Consider the following 19,960-nt stretch of genomic DNA (forward strand, 5'->3'; position numbering starts at 1 on the left):
TAAATATATTCTTTTCATTATCTAATGTTACGATAAGTAAACTTAACACTAGATTTTGACACATCTATTGTATAGTATATTGTATTGTTCTTAGAAAAATTAATGTTCGTTCATTTAGATGTTGGAAATTAGAGGTTTGAAAGTAGACAATTAGGATATATATTCGTGTACATTTTTTTACAACGTAAACATTTATTCAAAATCGACGTAAACATTTACCGATGCTTATAAAATTCAATATGCATCAAATTGACCCGTTCCGTAAACCTTTTCGAACTGTTTCCTTACGTGTATTCTATTTCCTTAATATAATTCCAATTATTTCTTAGTTATATTTTGTTTTCATTATTATGTTCTAAGACAGTTTTATTTAAAGTATTAACCCTTTGAGTTGCGAAGAGTGATATATGATATCAATCTCCTTCATGCACTTGCGAAAAGGGCTAAGAGCGATATGTCGTTGCTCGAAATTTTAAATGCTGTAACTCATTAAAAAGTTAATTTTGCTTTACGAAAGAACGGTCAATATCTAATACACGTAGATTTATATGTACACTTATATTTTATTTTAAATATCGTAATACGTGTATGTAATATATAAAAAAATTCCGTCTTATCTATTCAATGTGCAAGAAAGGCCAGGAGCTGTGTCTCTGTAAGAGCACAACTGTATGTAAAAACTTATTTCAATTACATATATTTACTTATAACAATACTGAATTAAAAAAGTAATTGAAAGGATTCATTTTTACAGACAATAAATTACGTTCATTTACAAACAAATTTCACTTTCAAGTTTTTGAGAAAATATTTATTTATATTTCATTTTTTTTATTATATCTATAGAGTTTCTTCTTTATTTTATAAGTAATAAAGGAAGTCTAAGATGTTTTTAGTACTGTGTAAATGTTTTATGAACTTTATATCAAAATTGACCAAAATATAAATTTTTGTTTATAATCATGCATCTTTGTTTAGAATTGTCTGCAATTTCTCGAATATGTATGCAAATTTTCCCTGGTAATGAAAGAGTTAATACAAGTTAATAGAAAGTAAGGAACAAAATACAGAAAATAAGAAAATTATAACGTTTAAAAGACGTTATTATATAATAACGTTTATTATCTTCGTTTTGAAACTCATCTAGCTTTACGTAATTAATAATTTGTCTGTATAGAAAATGTTTGGTCTAATAGATTTATAATATTTTATTCCTTTCATTTCTCGCTTTACTTTCCTTTCTAATTTCATCTGCTTGCGTGCGAATTTAATTCGCTATGCTGCTTTCATTTATACAATTTTATTACTTTTGTTCCTGCTACTTTTCCAATTTCATTCCTTTAACATTCTCTTTGGTTTTCATAGTAACCAATCTCTTATAACGATAATAAAAGAATTATGTTGTGTAATTATATTATCATATACTATTTTTTTATTCGAATAATTCTATAATTTCTACTATAGATTGAATAAATGAACAATTATGTTTGTTTATTTTTGTAGTTATTACATGTGGGCATTCATTGCACAATAGATATAGTAACTAAAATTGAAGCAGTGTTCACAATTAAGACATCTACTCTGCAATTTCCAGTAAAGTGTTATCAAAAATAAAAAAGAAGATGTTAGTAGGAAATAATTAGTATCCACGTAATTTATATTGTATAAGAAATTTTATATCAAAAATAGATTTTATCTAGTAACTTGGACAGGCTAACAATGCTGTTCCTGTTGAAGGTAAAAAAATATCATAAAGGAAATTTTTACGCCATTTAACAGCTCTATCATACTGTTACACATTTTTTATAAATTCTGTTGCAAAATGCAATTGCACTTTTTTCTTAAATAAAAATCTCTTTTTTCAAAACAGTAATTTTCAAGAGCTACCAGCATTGAAAACTCAAAAATTCTCGAGATATTTTATTTTGAATATTTTCTGAAAGCACCTTGTTGATACACGAGATAACAAGATAATGACTCCAATATGATAAGTATTCGCACAACACTGAACATTCAAAGTAAAATATCTCGAAGGATCTTGAGCTTTCAATGATAGTACCTTAAACATTCTTTATGTAACATGACACAAAGAAACAATTAATGTGAAAAGGAAGAGTTTCATTTAAGAAAAAAGTGCAATTTCATTTTGCAACTGCATTTATGAAGTAAACTATACAAGCAGTATGATAGACCTATCAAATAGCGTAGCTTCCCTTCTCAATCTTTTTTAACATCTCCAGTAACAAAGTTATAGCCTGTTTCTGTTATTATCTAGAATCTAGATACATTCTGTGTATACAGGGCGATTCACGCAACTATGACAAGCCATATCTTTTTTTTTCGTTTGAAGTCAGAAAAAAATGTTACAGGACAGGAATGAATGGTATAACACTCAACATATATTCACGGCCACAGATTTTTTATGCGTGCAGTAGTGCACATGCATTTAGCAGTTACACTACTTTTTAAAATTGGAACCTATCTATTTCTTTGGATAAGTCGAATCTTCTCTTCATTTTGCGTAAAAATGCATTATGGTAACATGGTCGAAAATATATAAATGTATATATATTTATAAGCATCCACAATCTGATTATTTCGAACTGTTTGTATGTCAAATGAAGAACTAAGGAACGACACGTGCGCGAGCACTTAGAAAAGAATGTTTCATAAATATTGCTAGTTCTGATATTTCAAAAACAAATGTAACAAGGCCAGTCCACTGTTTATTCGACCGCGGCAGCACGATCACGTTAGGTGAAAATGATCGTAGTAGCTGATCGACGTAAGCTGAGAATTCATCTGAATAAACGATGAAAGAAGGTGTGGAGCTTGGTCGACCAATCTGACCGGTTCAACCGTCCTCGATCCTCCAATCGAATACTATTTTCGCAATAGTTTACATTTGTTGCGTATTTTCCTGGAGCATGCAACATTATTTTCTAAATCATTTTCCATGACGCTGTTTCTTATTGCGTTGAAAATATTGATTACATAAGCAAAAATTTGCAAACTGATTTCATTAGCAACTTGTGATGTTGGGAGACTTTTTTTTATTCAAATTAATCGTTGACCGTTCACTATAAGATTCTCATGACTGTTTCCCTCTTTTAAAATTGTGATTCTCGAAACAGCGACTATAATTAGAATTATATACAGTGTCCCTGAATTTAATAGAAACTAAATCGGTTAACTGGAATTGCTGTAATAAAATTTCTACTAACTGTTGTTGTTATATTCAATTTTTTACACCCGGATCAGAAGTGAACACACTCGCAGGTAGTCAATTTTATTTTAAACAATTTGTAGAATAAAAAATTACCAAGTTACACTAAATCAGGGGTTTATTATTTTTTACACGTGTTCGCTTATGTTTTAGAGTAATAATGTAATTTTTATACTATTACCTATATTACCTACAAAATCTTTCTATATCTTCGGCTGCATACCGTTTGCATTAATGCATTAATGTTTATAATTTTATCGACGATATTAGAATGATTTTAGTTCGCAAGATTATTACTTTTACATTGATTAAAATTATCCTCGATTTTCTCTTTTTAGATAAATACGACTTAAAGTACGACTTTAAATTGAAACTGATGTGCAGCAGAAAACATAGAATAATTTAATAAATAGTAAAACAATTGTACAAATAAAATTGTAAAATCCTTGATTTATAAGAACCTAACAATTTCTTATTTTACACAAAAATAGTATGTGTGTCACTGTATAAATATGACACCATATATTCTTAATTTTATCTTGATGTTAAATTTATTCTTACAACTAAATTCTACTGTAGACATTTTATTTACTAGCATGTTTAGTAATGATATGAATTGTATGTACTAATAATTCTACTGTATGTTCTAAGCTAAGGAAATGTATGTTTTCCGTCTATGAACATTAAAAATATACATAAACTATTCAGTTTTTGGTTACTATTTTTGTAATTTTCGCCAAGAAGTTATAAAAATATCATTACGCGGAAATAAATGTTATATTCTTGTACCATTTGGAATATTTTATGGGAATATACATTTCGTTTACGTACTGTACATTTCGTTTGATCTATACATGTATAAACGAGTGGGTTGAAAATTTTATATATTTACTATACATAATTGTACAGAAATATCGAATAAAACAAATCATTAGAAGTTAATATAAATATTGCAATACTTCCAAAGTACTAAAATGTAAATTAAAGAATGAAAATTTCTATTTAACGCCTACCTTTGTAAACAAGTTTAGCAAAATATAATTTTTCCACGAAAAGTTCACTGTGTACTTACAAGACTTTATTCCAAACTTTTAACTGATAATTGTATGTTCCGTGTCGCAGTGAACGTTTTGAAGATACAGTCCCATGAAACACTCGGTATACAATTGTTTCCGTTGCTCTATCAGCAAGACAGCGACAGAGGAAATATCTCGAGGCTGTTTGTCTACGTAAGCAGGGAATCCGTTCAAATTAATTATGAAAGAAGGTGTGGAATCTAGTCGACCAATCCGACCGGTTCATTCGTCCCCCAACATCCAGTGGAACATTTCGATTATTGACGTACCTGAATCGATCTAGTCTCAGTGATGGAGTACCATTTGCGCCAGAACCGTCGTCTTTTGATCTTTCGATCTTTTTTTGACACGGCGATAACATTAATAATAACATAGCCCAACTCAGCAAAGATTTGGACTAAAATCGGAGTGATATATTTCCAATTGTGTTCAGAGTCAAGAGTAGAAATATTTCAAAGAAGTTTAACAGTTCTGGTCCCGAGATGTCCACTCCAACCTTACGCGAACAATGGAACGTGCAAGCATCGGATATCGGCAGAAGGACGCACAATCCCATACGGTCCATTGTAGAGAACATCGTGGTTGAACCGAATTCTACAAAACCCATGATCTCATTGTCTATCGGTGAGATTTGTTATTTCTTTACGTTTTTCTTTTGGAAGCTTTGCTCGCATGATACGGGATCCGGCAAAATAACTCGTACAAGCGGGCTTGACATAATTCCTCATTAACGAGATAAGAGAAAGTATAGAACAACATTTTTTCGTGTGAGTTTTAGTCTTCGAAAAAACCGAGTTTGAAGATCCTTTGTATATATATGCAGTTACGATTAGCAAATGATTCACTGTTGAACGTGTAATGCTGTGTAATATACGACATGTAAGAGTTACTATATTCAAGAAAGAACAAGTGGGTATTGTATCAACAATGTTTCGATACACCGTTCACTATTGTGGAAGACTTTATCCACATCAGCCTGTGTCTAACCAGTGTTAACACTGAAACTACCGGATAGGTCAAGATGACCCATTTCAAACCTTTTTATAATTCGAATAATCGTAAAATAAAAAGTTTGTTTAATTCCAATAATCTTAAAATAAAATGTTTTTGCAAGGAATTGTAAAATAAATTTGTGCATTTGTACAGATACAATGGTAAGAAGATTTTCAAAGTTTAAATAATGTACTCTTCTAATTCTTATAAGAAGCTATAAGTAAATCAATTTAAATGCTCGGTAGTTTTTTAAATGCATTGTTCATATTAACACTTAATTTTCCAGTGGATTGCGCGAGCTTCTTTTGTGTAACCGCGGACAGCTTTTCATGTTTCGAAAAACTTGATCGTTTCGTTAAGATATTTATAGTGTCTTCGACTTATATTGAACAATTTAAATGATTCTTTTGTACTTTTGCTTACTTTTCATTGGAAAATTCATATATATGTAAGGATATGGACAAAAAATCACAAGAATTCATTTTTAAAGACGACCACTTGAACATAAAATATTCTGTTACCTTCAGATACCGCATATACCGCAGAAAACAGAATATTCTGTAACCTGGAGATTAAATATTAATAAAACATTATTGAACAAATATCGAGTTGATCTATCAAGAATCTAGTAACTCCTAAATATCATGTAAGTATTATTTTAACTTTTAATTCAATACTCACTGCTAAAAAGTTCAAAGTCCCGGATGTACAGAACAATGATCCTAACAATGTTTGTCAATATGAAAGTCATACGAGCGTTACTCCTTTTGTAAATAAGTACGAAAACTCCCTATTCCCGGGCATATTTTTGACAATGTCTGAAAAACTAAGGCCGAATGGCGGTAATCTATATGAAGAAAAGTTGTTCAGAATGATGACCTTGACAACATATTTCAAGGTCATTCAAATAATCGAGGAATCAGTGTTGTAAATAATTACTATATTTAATTATTATAGTCCATTTAGTAAAAATATTTAGGATAAAATTTTTATCTACATATAACTACTATCATAAGCATTCTAGGAAAATCAGGTAACCTAATCTTTACTTTACAAAATATTCGTATTAATAAGTCTTTGAATTTCCACTGTTGATTATAACCTTCCTACAACTTCTACCTATTAATTTGTAACATTCATTTCTTGACAAAGATCACCACCGATCGAATTTAGCGTCTGTCAATTATTGTTTCCTCTCAACGGTAGACGATAAGTCGTTTCTTACGGCTGCTTTAAAATGATTTAATAGATATTACTGTTCAGTAATACTTTTATTTAATTTATTACTATATTTTAGATGTATATATGTGCACTGTAGTTTCAAAATAAATTATCAATTGGTTTTCCAATTTTAAAAGCCATGCTGCTTGGTAATGAAAAGTACACGAGTAGAATCACTCGATATGTATAACGAAATATGAGCTTCAGCTCTTGCATAACTATATTTTAATACAGTTAATATCTAGCTATTGGCGTAGCTTGGATGGCTGCATAGTCTGTCACGAAGTATTGTATTTTAACTTTTTACATTCTTTATGTGATAAAGATGAGTACGATTTCTTCAAGGACTACGTCGAGAGTGTTTAGAATATTGAAGATTAACAATAAAAATTATTATTAATAGTGACACAACTTGAAGAATTTCAAAGTAGCTTTTATCCAATACAAGGATATTATTATGTTTTATTTTTATTGTGTACAACGGTATATTTATAATGGTATGGTTCATTATGTAGAATAATTAATATAACAATAATAATAACAATAATAATAACAGTAATAACAACAATGATAATAATATTAATAATAATAATTAAGACGACTTGTATTCAGTATTTCTATGAATGTGCGTTTTAAAAATCCTCTCCGTTAAAATATAGGCACATTTTTTAAGTTATGCCACCATTAATGCCACGTTCCATGATATGCAGAATACTTCCTAAATCGTAGTAAATCCGACTGGAGGACTATTTTACAGTAAAAAATAAGTTGATTAAAGCAAATAAAATATTTTCATATAACGCTCCGTTTCTAAGAAAAGCTTTATTTGAATATCCTCTTAATATCATATTTTGCGTAACATAACTACAAGAAAATGTTTGTCACATGAATTAATTAGGAGGGATGATAATTATTTAAATAAATAAATTTTCACATAAAAAACGACAAAAAATTAGCATTAATAATTACAGAGGTTTTATAATTACAACACAGCGGGAATAATACCTGTTCTGTGCACGTCATCGTTGATTTTCATAAAATTGACATCTGCTGTAGAAATTGATGTTGTGAACAAGTTTTTGGCTAATACAGTGCGTTTGTTTTAACTCGGAACGCTCAAATCTCTGGAAACATACGCACACTATGAAAAAATGCTTTAGACAAAAGTTATATAATTGCGAGTAGCGCATATTTCACTTTCATCCTTTTTAAGTGAAGGTTACGTTAATATTTTTAAACTAAACTAAAACCCCATATCTTTTATGATACATTCTTATAGCTGATATTCACACGCTTTTAATGTACTAAAGTTTATTTTTTTCACACAGACCACTTTCAAAATATAAGTTTCGAAAGTTAACGTGCAGCTGACATTAGCCTTACATGTACATATGTGTGTGTGCGTGCACATATAATATATATTGTAAGGTTTATGTAAAATAAAAAGGACTTTTCAACAGTTTTATTTATCTATTAGAGTATGTACGTATAACACAAAACCGTACTACTCTTATCGACACGCTCGCCGACTCTCTCACTCTCTTTTCCACTTCTACACGCACGCTCGCTTCTCTTCAATTCACTAATTTCGAATGCTCTCGCTCGCATTCCTCACTTCGTTTATATACTGCTGTCCTACTGAATGTTCTCCTACCACCTATCCTATTTGGGACAATTTTAGTACAGTATAGATCTTACAATATATAATTGTATATTATATGTTAGATATAAATATAAACAAAATATTCACGCATTAAAGAACATAAACGGGACATCAATCACTGTTATATTTATCACTGGCATCAAATAATAATCAGTTGTTAAATTCAGGGATACATTTAAACATTAAAACATTAATTAGCTTACATTATTATGTGTTGCTTATTCTTATGTGATTCTTAGTTAATAATTCAATTAACGAAGCAACGAAATGACGCTGTACACATCAAATATAAACATGCAACGAAGAAAATTCAATTACAATAATTTCAACCTTACCTTCTCAATCGTGGTACCGATGGAATATCGAGATTCTTCTCATTAAAATGAGTCCAAACACGATGTAAATCGGTGTAGTTTTATCTATTTGGAGAAAATCAACTTTTAATTTCGTTAATTACATTAAGTCGGTAAAACTAGTTCGATTTCCACCGTATTTGGACTCATTTTAATCAGAACAATTAGAGAAATTTACTGGCACTATGTTTGAGGAAGTAAGGTTAAAATAACTGCAACTGAAACTTTCTTCATTACATGTTCATATTTGACGCGTGCAGCATCGCTTTGAAGTCCCGCGTCTCGATCCTCGATTTGCGACGGACTGTGTCTATCCCGCTTCCGCTCACTATATCGATTTTCTTGCTTTGTTAGGCTATGCTCCAGTCAATTCCCTTCATCCTCTTTTTTCTACTCGGTTAAATTCCACTGTTGGGACCCCTGAAATGAAAATTGTGGACTTTAAGCGCGCATTACGGTATATATTTTTAATTTAGTTTTAGTCATTGTTTTGAACCATGGCTCTACCTTCAAATAAACTGTACACTTTCTAGCATTCCTTGTCAATCTCCTAACAATATAATTATCATTATTTAGGTGGTGGAAGCTCCAGAGAAAGGGTTAAAAGCAAAGAAATATTAAGGAACGTATTGTTAACTTTTTTTAAATGTAGAACGAAATATAAAGATTTGAGTATTATGTTTGCAATGTTGTCATCTTGTATAGAGGCAAACATATTCTGAGAGTTATTCTAATTCATAATCTTATAATCGTGATAATATAATTTAGCGTCAAGTTGAATGTTTAATTCTTTTGTTCTCGCAAGATTTTTTGAGGTCTATTGAAAACATCTGTTCAGTAAAATTAACTACGCACAATTACTAGTAATTCCCAAACAAATACAATTTTTATTTATATATTAAATATATTATATTTTATTGAGGTAAAGTTATCCTGATTTTCATTAATATTTTTCTGTGACCATAAGATTTCTTCACAATGTGTCTTTCAGAGAATAATAGTTTCCTTATTGCGTTTCGAAAATTGAGTTTTTATGAATCTGTTATGTTTTTTTAATTTGAGTCTTGTCTGATAGAACGGTGGATAATTAAATTCACGAACCATTTCACTTTCGACCTCACTTTTTTCCATGTTAGTCCACATTCTAAAAGAACATGAGCAGTTTTTAGCTCTCTGCATTGCCTTACTCATTTGTTTAAGAGCATATTTGATTTCTTCATGCACTTTGTAGCAGTTCCGGTCGATATTTTTAGCCTACTCGGTTGCATGCACAGGAAAACTTCGGTCAACTGTGTCCCGCTCGTAACATTTATACTTTAAAATGTTGTTTTCCCATGCACATCAGGCGAGTATTAAAAATGTATATACATTTTGACGTAGAAAAGTGTTAAATTCGGATAAAAATTGTCTACTGTGCTCTTTTTCTACAATGTTTAACTTTAAAAAATGAGAAAATAAAAGATAATGATGCAAATAATGTTTTCATAATTTGTATTTTAATGTTTAAAAAAATCATGTTTATTAACCATTACACAAATGACAAGTGTTTTTACCATAGTAATTATACAATCGGTGTTTTGGGTTCTTGATGAATTAGTATGATAGATTATTAAAATCAATCTTTAAATTTTGCGTAAATATGCAATTGGATCTAAAAACTTTCTTTGATATACGAAGACTTTCAGCTATATTTCGCCGTTTTATCTATAAACGTATCACATCATACGAGTAATATATTTAGACCCATTAGCTACTAAGAGACTAGAGTGCAGATTAAAAATGGTCTGTTCAGACCACAGTTTTGACAAGTTAACCATTTAACTATTTCTTACATAATAAGCTAATTATATTATCTGAACCCATAATTAAAATTTGTCTCTAAATCGTAGGAACATCCCTGGACACAAATTATGATTACAAGTTTTTGACAAATACCAGAATTTGTCTCGATTTACTAACTCAATACGGATTAACATACCACAAACGTCAAGATACAAAACTTACGAAGGGATTTTCGTATAACAAGTTTAATCCTGTTATCTTTTTTATTTGCTTAGCAGCATTTTGTTTCTTTAGTTTTTTGTATTTAGTCGCCTTCTCTTTCGTTTCTTTTCATTCCTTTTCGTTTGCAAACTATCAATCATGTATTCCTGAAAGCTTCACAACTGTCATTTATTAATTGTTTTTCATTCGAATTAAATTTGTATGCTTTTAAAATTAACCATTTGAATAACGAAATGCGACTAAAATGGATTTTTGCTGCAGTTGTTAAAATGCTCTTCGGTCCGCTTCGAAATATTTATGAGGTTACTACGATTCGCGAATACACGCGTCTAACAAGAGACAATTTTATATTCCTAAGCTTTTACTTTAAAGTCAAAGCCGAAACATGTCAAAAATGCAATATAGAAGAAAAATTAAGTAACAAGTTGTGTTTTCTGCATTATTAAATTAATTTTGATCCGGACTATAATATGAAATAAATAAAAATAAGTGATATTATTTAGAAAAGTAACAATAATTTTAAAATCTCCCGAATCATAACCTTGACTACAAAGTACTCAAGGCTATACAATCTATTCCTCCTAATTATATAAATATTATTTTAAAAACCTTTTTCGTAAAATTAAAAATAGTGGAAATATTTTGAACTACTAAAAATAAATGCAATATGAATGTGTGCGATGTGGCAAATGCAATAAGTTAAATATATTTATTACCACTTTACCAACAAGGGAACTTTGACGGTGACTCGGAAGTTCCAAGGTTTTGAAACTTTGTAGATTTTATTCGAAATTCTTTTATCTCAAACCAAGTATGAGAGAATTTCTGTTTGTCCAATGTTGGGTCTTCAGAGAGAGATAATCCTATAAATGGAAATAACTTTTATCATATTTTCCTATACCTACATCTTTAAAACTATAGTTGATATAAAAACAATTTTTGTAATAAAAATTGAATGTTATTTTCAGGCTTAAAAAATGAGGCTGTTATATAAATCGAACTTGTTTGTTTAAATTCCGTAAGCGTTTGTTATTTTACACATCGATGTACAATGCGTGTAAAACCCGCATCATTGCAATGTACCTAAAGTAAAAAGCATTTATTTTTCCAATATTTTTGAAACGCTACGATTTTTGTAGTGAATACACGCCATGCTGACTAAATGCCATTTTACAATGGTAAAACAATATGTAAATGTATATTACAGTCTACAAACATTCACTTCTATTGAAAATTATATAATACATTCTTGTGTTCATGGTCTAATAATAAAGTTTACAAATTTTACGACATAATGTCATCATAAATAAGAAATGGAATAATACTATAAATACGATAGGTTAGCACACATACTCATATATAACCGATAACGCATTGCCCAGAGTGCAACAATGAACGTGCAAGAAGCACGCACCGTACAAAATGATTTAAACACTACATTATTCACCACGTTTAATATATTTAAAATACTTTTTTGCATTTATTTTGCATATCAGTTGATAAAACAGAAAAATACAAAATATTTTATAACAAGGGTGGTAAGGGAATATTATTTAGAACCATTTTTGAACAAATTTTTACTTTCTTAAATATTTTCTAAATGCTGTTTTTTCCTTCTATCAACATAAATCAATTTTTAAGAATCTTACAACGCTGGTAGTCTTTTGTGTAGAGCGCTACAATGAAAGGGTTAAAATCCAATCTAATATAAAGTACAGAAGAAAATATGCTTCCTCTACTTTTTATATTATTTACACAATACACGCATACGCATGAAACTTTGTGTACCTTTCACTTTCTGAACACAATTATAACGAAGTATAATAAGTAAATAAGTAAATAAATAAATGAGTAAATGAGTAAATGAGTAAATGAGTAAATGAGTAAATGAGTAAATGAGTAAATGAGTAAATGAGTAAATGAGTAAATGAGTAAACGAGTAAATGAGTATGTAAATAAATAAATATAAATTTTTTTTAGGTTTAGGAAGTTGTTTCGTTTTGTCGTTGCCAATATTATCAAATACATTTTTTATGTTCAGTACACAAATAGTTTGCATTGTCAACATTCAGTTCGCTCGGTCAAATACAAAGATGTATAAGAATTTGCAGGTATTGCTTTTATCTTTGAAAGCAATAACATTATTTAAAGATATGTAAAACATGAATCAACATATTCCATTGCCTGTTCTGTGTTCGGCTATTATTAATCGTGTCGGAATTACTCTGATAGGGTAATTGGAAGTAGTAAAAGAAATGCTTGAAACAGATACAGATGAAACTTACCCGTTACTGAGTTCCTGGGATTCGCGAGGAATTTCGTGATACTGGATAATTTCGTGTTTCACGCTTATCGCGACCTGTTCCAGTATAATTAGTTCGAAGCCAGTTCCCTATAATGTCTTATTTAGAAACGAACCCATGTCGCGAGATTAAAATTCGATTTACATAGATAATTAGTTATGATTTTTTCTTTATAATCGAATTGTTTGTCTTTTGATTCAAGAAAATAAGAAAGATTATATATATGATGTATGATTAGTATTAGTATATAATTTCTGGAGTGTTAAGTTCTTAATCCACGAATGTCAATCCTTGGATGTATTCTGACTTGAACAGTTGTTCAAAATCATGTCCCTAACAACGTAATATTTCAAAATCACGTTATTTTAATAAACTGTTATTATTTTCTGTTAAACAAACTGGGTTTCTTTCAGGATAAAACCTATAGATGGAGATTCTTCCTGGAATTTATGCTATAATATTGCAACCGTTTATTTAATTTCTTGTATAATATAATAAAAAAAGTTTACTGAATTTTTATGACAAATAAGCATTAAAATGGTACTGTAGTAAATATACATGGTTGTAATATTATTTATGGAAATAACATTCTAAGAAAAATAGAATTTACACCATGTAATATTATTTGTATATATTTTTAAGGGATTTGTTTACATAATGCTCCTTCAATAAAAGTAGTTCAAGTACTTCAATAGATACAACATACAACAAATATTAGTCATGATTAAAGTGATTTTCGAACAGTGTTAATAATTGTTATTTAATCATCTTACTTATATAATTAATAAGTTTCTTACACCAAGTTTTATCTCACAGGCGATCCCACAATATTTGGCAACTTGAAACCACCAAAGGAAGTGACAGAAGCTGTTCAAGATAGCCTTCTTTCTGGATTATATAATGGATACGCTCCCAGTACAGGTATTATTAATTTGTATTTGAATAATGAATAAAACCTGATTTAATGAATTTTAAATTTCATTCTTGAATGTTCTGATAACTTTAATGCTGCAATAGTGTTTGCTTTTCTGTAATCTTTTGACAGAAAACAATGTTATATATGAAAAAGGCAAAGTTTAGATGCGTATCCTTCTCGGCAATGAAAATAAGGAATAAAATATCTTTTTTTTCTAATCGTACCAACAGCAATCGATGGTTTCAAAAAGTTAAAACATATCCTTTTACTGGTGAAATTTTGATGCTGGAACTGTAATGCTGAGACAAGCATTTAATATCACCGAAAATCTCCTTATAACATTTGTTTTCTCCAAAATAAATGGCATTAATTATCAACAAGTGTTAAAATCACGTTTGCTTCTTTATATCATATATTAATATAATCTAAAAAAACAAAATACTAACAAGATAATATTGCGATTCATCGAAATTGAAAAACATAAAAGTGGTTTGAGGTCAATAATTTGCAGGATCTAAAATTTTTAATAGAAAATATGTGGAGAGTTCTTATAACTCGTATTTAGAAAAATGTTACCATATATGGAATATTCAGTCTATTAAAAGTAGCAATAAATAAAACGCGCAAAGAAATTGTGGTAAATTGAAGAAAAAACTCAGTTTTCGGCATAAACATTAGAATTTTTCAAATAATAAATCGTAATGATACAGCTCCGCAATATTAAACATTTTTATAGCTGCAATTTGATATAAAAAAAGCGATTTCTTCCAATTGAACTTGTAGTTGTGTCCAACCGCGCGCGCGATAAACAGTGTTTTATAAAATAATCTTAATAATTTATCAATCACATAAGTAACGCAAAAAATAATTTTAGTACATCATTTTTTATGTATTTTAGTGCATCTTTAAAAAAAAGACGAATCTCAAATACAAATTACAAAAACACCAAGAAATTAAATGAGCTTATAATTATATCCATTAGGTCTGTTAGAAATTATTCTATATCACGCTATAAATATATGTGAAACATATAGAAAATATGTACGATATGTAAAGGAATATGTATTATGCAAAATATGCAAAACTATCTATTTACAACATTTTCTATTTATGACCCATTGATTTACCAATTTTCTACACACATACATTTGCATAAATATTCGTAGTTTAATAATAAGTATGAGATAAAAATAAATCAGAAATAAGTGGATTTTTAATTATTCTATAGCTTTGTTTAATCTCTTTAAATTGTAGGTTATCAGAGCGCGAAGGAAGCTGTGGCAGAATACAGTTCCACCGAATTTCTAAACGTGAAATCTGAGGTGAGTTAAAAGTTGCAGTATATAAGTAGCTATACAATAATCTAATATTTTTTAATGAATGTCTGATACTATACGTTTAATTACATAAAATTGCAGACATTTGTAAAATTAAAATTCAGTCTTGCAATTTTAAAAAATTCCATCGACTTAAAATAAAAACAGCTCAATATTAACGACTAATCAATGCACAATTACAGTTGCAATTTTAAGAGAATTTCTCGCTGTTAATTACGTGTGTTTCCAACTTCTGCAATTCTAAAATATAGTAAAACGTTGGCTTCGATAAAAGGCTGCTGCGGCATTTGAACTTTAATACATTATGTAGAAGTGTGTAAAGTATCCCAGTGAACTCACACAGCTTCTATTATGGTAGGAAGTTTCATTCACAGGCTTCATAAAAATATAGTACGATTTAAATGTTTACATGCATTTCATATTAGTATTATAGTCAGTAGTAAGACAATCTTTATATATCCATGATCTTACTACTATTAATATACATCATTCATTTTATTAAAATAATATTTATAACTTAAATATATGTCATACAGGGTAAAATTAAATAGTTCTTATCATTACATCACTTCAGTCGGCTGTTCAAAGCAAGTATGAATTTGAACTTATGTCGAATATTTTTGGAAATATGCAATCCTATCTAATTGTTTGCGAATGAGATAATAATTTAAAAAATACTTTAGATAGCATAAAGAAAGAAATGTAATTCCAGTATAACCATATCTCAATACAAAGAAATTGTGTCTCATTAGTAATATGTATACAGGATGTTTGGAAATTGTTACGTACAAATGATAGGACGTGTACAACCCACTAAAATGAGTAAAAAGAACTCAGTAAACATGGGTCGAAAGCTCAAAATCAGGACAGGAAGTATTTGAATGTGACGTGACCTTGAAACCTCCTACAAAGGTCACATTACAATTCTTAAACAGAACCCTATAATTTCTGTTCCATATTTTTGAAGCCCACATTCAGATGTTTCTAAACCGTAGAAATGACATTTTTTGCGGAAGTCGTTATCAAAATATCAGTATCGCCGGTAGCGATTGTTTCCGGACTGTCCGACTCGTTACTGGATGATACAAATGCAAGGGGATGCTCGGTTGAGAAAACGTAATGTCTCGGCTTCGACAGATACACAGTAGTGAGTCAACCTTGAGATGTGGAGGAGCGAGTGAAATATCGAAGTCTATAAACTCCAATAAGAATGCATGGAAGGGTAAACGAAGATAGCGAGTGTGATGACTGCGTTCTCAGCTGTGCATCCACGGCTCGATCGATAGACGATGTCGTTCACATTTTCAAACCGGAAACTCTTGGTGTAAGAAACGAGGACCCTGGATATTGCGTTCCTTTACTCCCCCATAACAGTCGCACTGTCCGGACATAAAATTTCATTTCTATGGTTTGGAAACGTTTGAATATGGGCTTAAAAAATATGGAATAAAAAGTATAGGATTTTATTTAAGAATTGTGATGTGACCTCTGCAGGATGTTTCAAGGGCACATCATCTCCCGCCGTGATATGTAGTATTTCATACTCTGTAACTTTTGTTTGACACATTTGCTCATATCATTGATACTTTTCGAGATAATTCGATTTTTTTCATTCGGTTCTCATACATTTTTTTCAAGCAAAATCTATTTCTATCTCGGTGACCTTTCGATTCATATTTACTGAGTTCTTTCTACGCAGTTTAGTGAGTTGCACACGTCCTATCATTTGTGCGCAATACACCGTGTATAGGTAATTTGTGTAGAACCAGACACAAAATGTAAAAATGAGTAGATTGGAAGTTGAGTCCTGTTTTATAGTCACCTCAATTATTCGATGTAATCCCTTAGATTTCTTTTCACGTGGATACATAAAATATAAAATGTTGATTATTTTGTTTACAACACAGGAAGATATAAAAGGATAAGAATTTGCGTTGTCAGTACATTAAGTATTTTGTAATAGCAAGTAAAGATTTAAAATAATCTTCGTAAGTGATTTAATACGCAAGAGTTTAAGATTCTAAGGCCATTATCTTTAATGTTTTATGAAATAATTCTCAATTATGAAGGCAATAATTCTTAGACCATTTAATCACTATGTTGCATCGTGAATTTTATAACAAACAATTCGCTACTGAATCGGGTCTTATTTATGATTGCAGTGCGAAAGATTTGTTCTCTAGGTAATTTTTAAATGATATTTTGAGATTATTAAAGTTTTACTGAACGAAATTTATACTATTTTATTCCATATTTTAGTAGAATTTGAAAAACAAATTCAACAACCTACAGCAATATACACAATTCCGTTCTAATTTCAAAATATTTACATTAATAATTTCTAATGTTATCGAAATGTTCATTATGACACGTCTTTAAGAATGATAACACTAGTCTACAAAATTTAACCTTCTTTTTGTCTTAATATATTCAATTGGATATCATAATAGTATTTTTTTATGCTGAATTCAAATATGCAATCCGGTTTTTTCAACCGCCCTCAATTTTTCAAGAAAATCAACTTCTAAAAGAAGTCACTTTTTCAACTTTAAACATTTGTTGTGTTGTGCAGATATTTTTCAATTTATCTTAAAAACTAAGAGTCTAGGAAAAAATATAATTCCAGCATGCGATAGAGCAGATATATACCGTGCGAAATGCGTTGAAAAAAATTGAAAATACCACCATCGTTAACCTCTTTTGAAAAACTTTATTTTCCAATTCCATAAACGTGAACAATATTTTTTTTCTTTAAACTTCTTTTCTCTATCTCTTACCATTCTCAAGGTAATTCATAGAAAAAAATTTGCATTTTTTCAAAGGATAGTTTCACCTCTTCAAACAGCATAAAACAAAAATTACAATGTATTAGGATTGACTTGCTCTACTTACATGAAGTTTCATAATTTTTTGAACTTCCGAGTTCGATAACTTCCCTTGTTAGATATTTGTATTACCTACAGTTGTACATTCCTTTATTAGTGTTATATTGTATTGCAAAAGGTTTTCCCATCAAACTTGATAATATGATATTAATTATGTCTATAGCTTACAGAGTTTTACTCTTTGTTGTTATATAATGTTTGATGTGTAATTTTTATAACACTACCTAAAATTTTTTAGTGTTACGTGATATAAATATTGAATAAGCTAACATTGTACAAGAAGAATTTGAAAAATTTTCATAATTAAGGCACGACAAATTTCAAAGTTGAAAAATAGAGGTTTTTTTTCAAAATTGGTTGTCTCAAAATCTATGGAAAGTGAAGAAAAACAGATTGCATACTTGAATTCGGCATTAGAAATACTGTTAAGATCTCCCATTAAACCTTCTGTGGTAAAACTCGCGGTAACCAGTGTAATTAATGCCATAATGAAGCATTAAAGAGAACAAGTTATTTCTAATGTAAAGTCGAAACCTTAAAAGGATTATAATGTGTTGTATCATTATATTATGTTCCCCCATCATTCTATGCATACTTTTTCACTTTGACGTTTATTTCCTTTAATTGATTTTCAATCTAAATACAGAGATTTACTAGATATATATTAACATTAAAATATTTCCAAATAATTTCATTTTATAAAGAATGTTAATAAGTATTAATTTATGTATTGGAAATTATATAAGTTCAATTAAAAAATAGTTGATACTAATATTTTTTCAATCATTACATGTACAGATATTATGCTTTAAGACAGTGTAAGTTTGCCTGAAATTTTTTTTCTATAAGCATAAATAAACAAGACATTTAGGAGTTTTCTCATTTAAGTGTTTCTGTCGTAACGTTCGTCATAAAAATTGATCGTATAACCGTAATCTAACAGTAAGTAACTTTGAAATACTTCTTTTGTAGATTAAAATTTGTCTTCTCTATAATTCATTACTACGAATAACAAAATTTATTCGTGTTTATAAAAAATTATAACACGAAAATACTTCTGAAAAATTGAGAATTTTATAAAACTTACATTGACTTTTAATTTCTATTTTATATTTATATTTAGCAAAATTGTTAATTAACTCAGAAGAAACGTTTCGAACAAGTAATGCAACTAATAAAATTAAAAAACATTCCAGGAGAGAAATATTTGAATTCTAGATTTACATTAGGATCAGTTTGCAACAAACTGTTTTACGGATACACGTGTGCTACATAAATTGCATTCAGCAGTGCTGTGTTTGTATTCACTAATGAATCGGATGCATTAATTCTATTTTGGGTTTGATTAAAATAATTGTATAGCCACATAAATTTTGTATACAGATTACGGTACGTTTCGGTGTACGTAAAGGTAAGTAAATTGATCTAATCTCAACGTTTGCATAAACATTTACATAAATGTAATTAAAAAGAAATAAAAATGATTAGATCGTGGCGCGGGACATCAAAGCAACGTCGCACGCAACAAATACAGACATGCAATGAAGAAAATTTCAATTACAATAATTTCAACCTTATCTTCCCAATCGTGGTACCGGTGGAATGTCGAGATTCTTCTCATTAAAATGAGTCCAAGCACGATGTAAATCAGTGTAGTTTTATCTATTTGGAGAAAATCAACTTTTAATTTCGTTAATTACATTAAGTCGGTAAAACTAGTTCGATTTCCATCGTATTTTGACTCATTTTAATCAGAACAATTAGAGAAATTTACTGGCACTATGTTTGAGGAAGTAAGGTTAAAATAACTGCAACTGAAACTTTCTTCATTGCATGTTCATATTTGACGCGTGTGGCATCGCTTTGAAGTTCTGCGTCTCGACCCTCGATTTTCGACGGACTGCGTCTATCCTGCTTTCGCTCACTATATCGACTCTGCCTTTGTCAGGCTGTGCTCGAGTCAGTTCCTGGAAACAAATAGCT

At 29.7% G+C, this 19,960-nt stretch overlaps 1 protein-coding gene and 1 long non-coding RNA gene across 2 annotated transcripts in view; one reads left to right on the forward strand and one right to left on the reverse strand.

Moving 5' to 3' along the window:
- Positions 1-2,416: 2,416 nt before the first annotated feature.
- LOC143174515 (uncharacterized) lies at positions 2,417-4,675 on the reverse strand. Its single transcript, XR_012998568.1, has 3 exons — positions 4,572-4,675; positions 4,299-4,451; positions 2,417-2,920 (listed from the first exon to the last, which is right to left on the reverse strand). It is a non-coding gene; the product is annotated as an uncharacterized LOC143174515 (long non-coding RNA).
- The window catches only part of Tat (Tyrosine aminotransferase), a 41,246-nt gene continuing 25,832 nt past the window's right edge, over positions 4,547-19,960 (forward strand). Inside the window, exons 1-3 of the mRNA XM_031971621.2 lie at positions 4,547-4,926; positions 13,656-13,760; positions 15,010-15,077. Of these exons, the coding sequence (XP_031827481.1) occupies positions 4,785-4,926; positions 13,656-13,760; positions 15,010-15,077 (315 nt within the window). The 5' untranslated portion in view covers positions 4,547-4,784. The remainder of the gene's footprint in view (positions 4,927-13,655; positions 13,761-15,009; positions 15,078-19,960) is intronic.

The sequence above is a fragment of the Nomia melanderi genome, chromosome 5 (genome assembly GCF_051020985.1).
Source record: "Nomia melanderi isolate GNS246 chromosome 5, iyNomMela1, whole genome shotgun sequence".
Lineage (NCBI taxonomy): Eukaryota > Metazoa > Arthropoda > Insecta > Hymenoptera > Halictidae > Nomia > Nomia melanderi.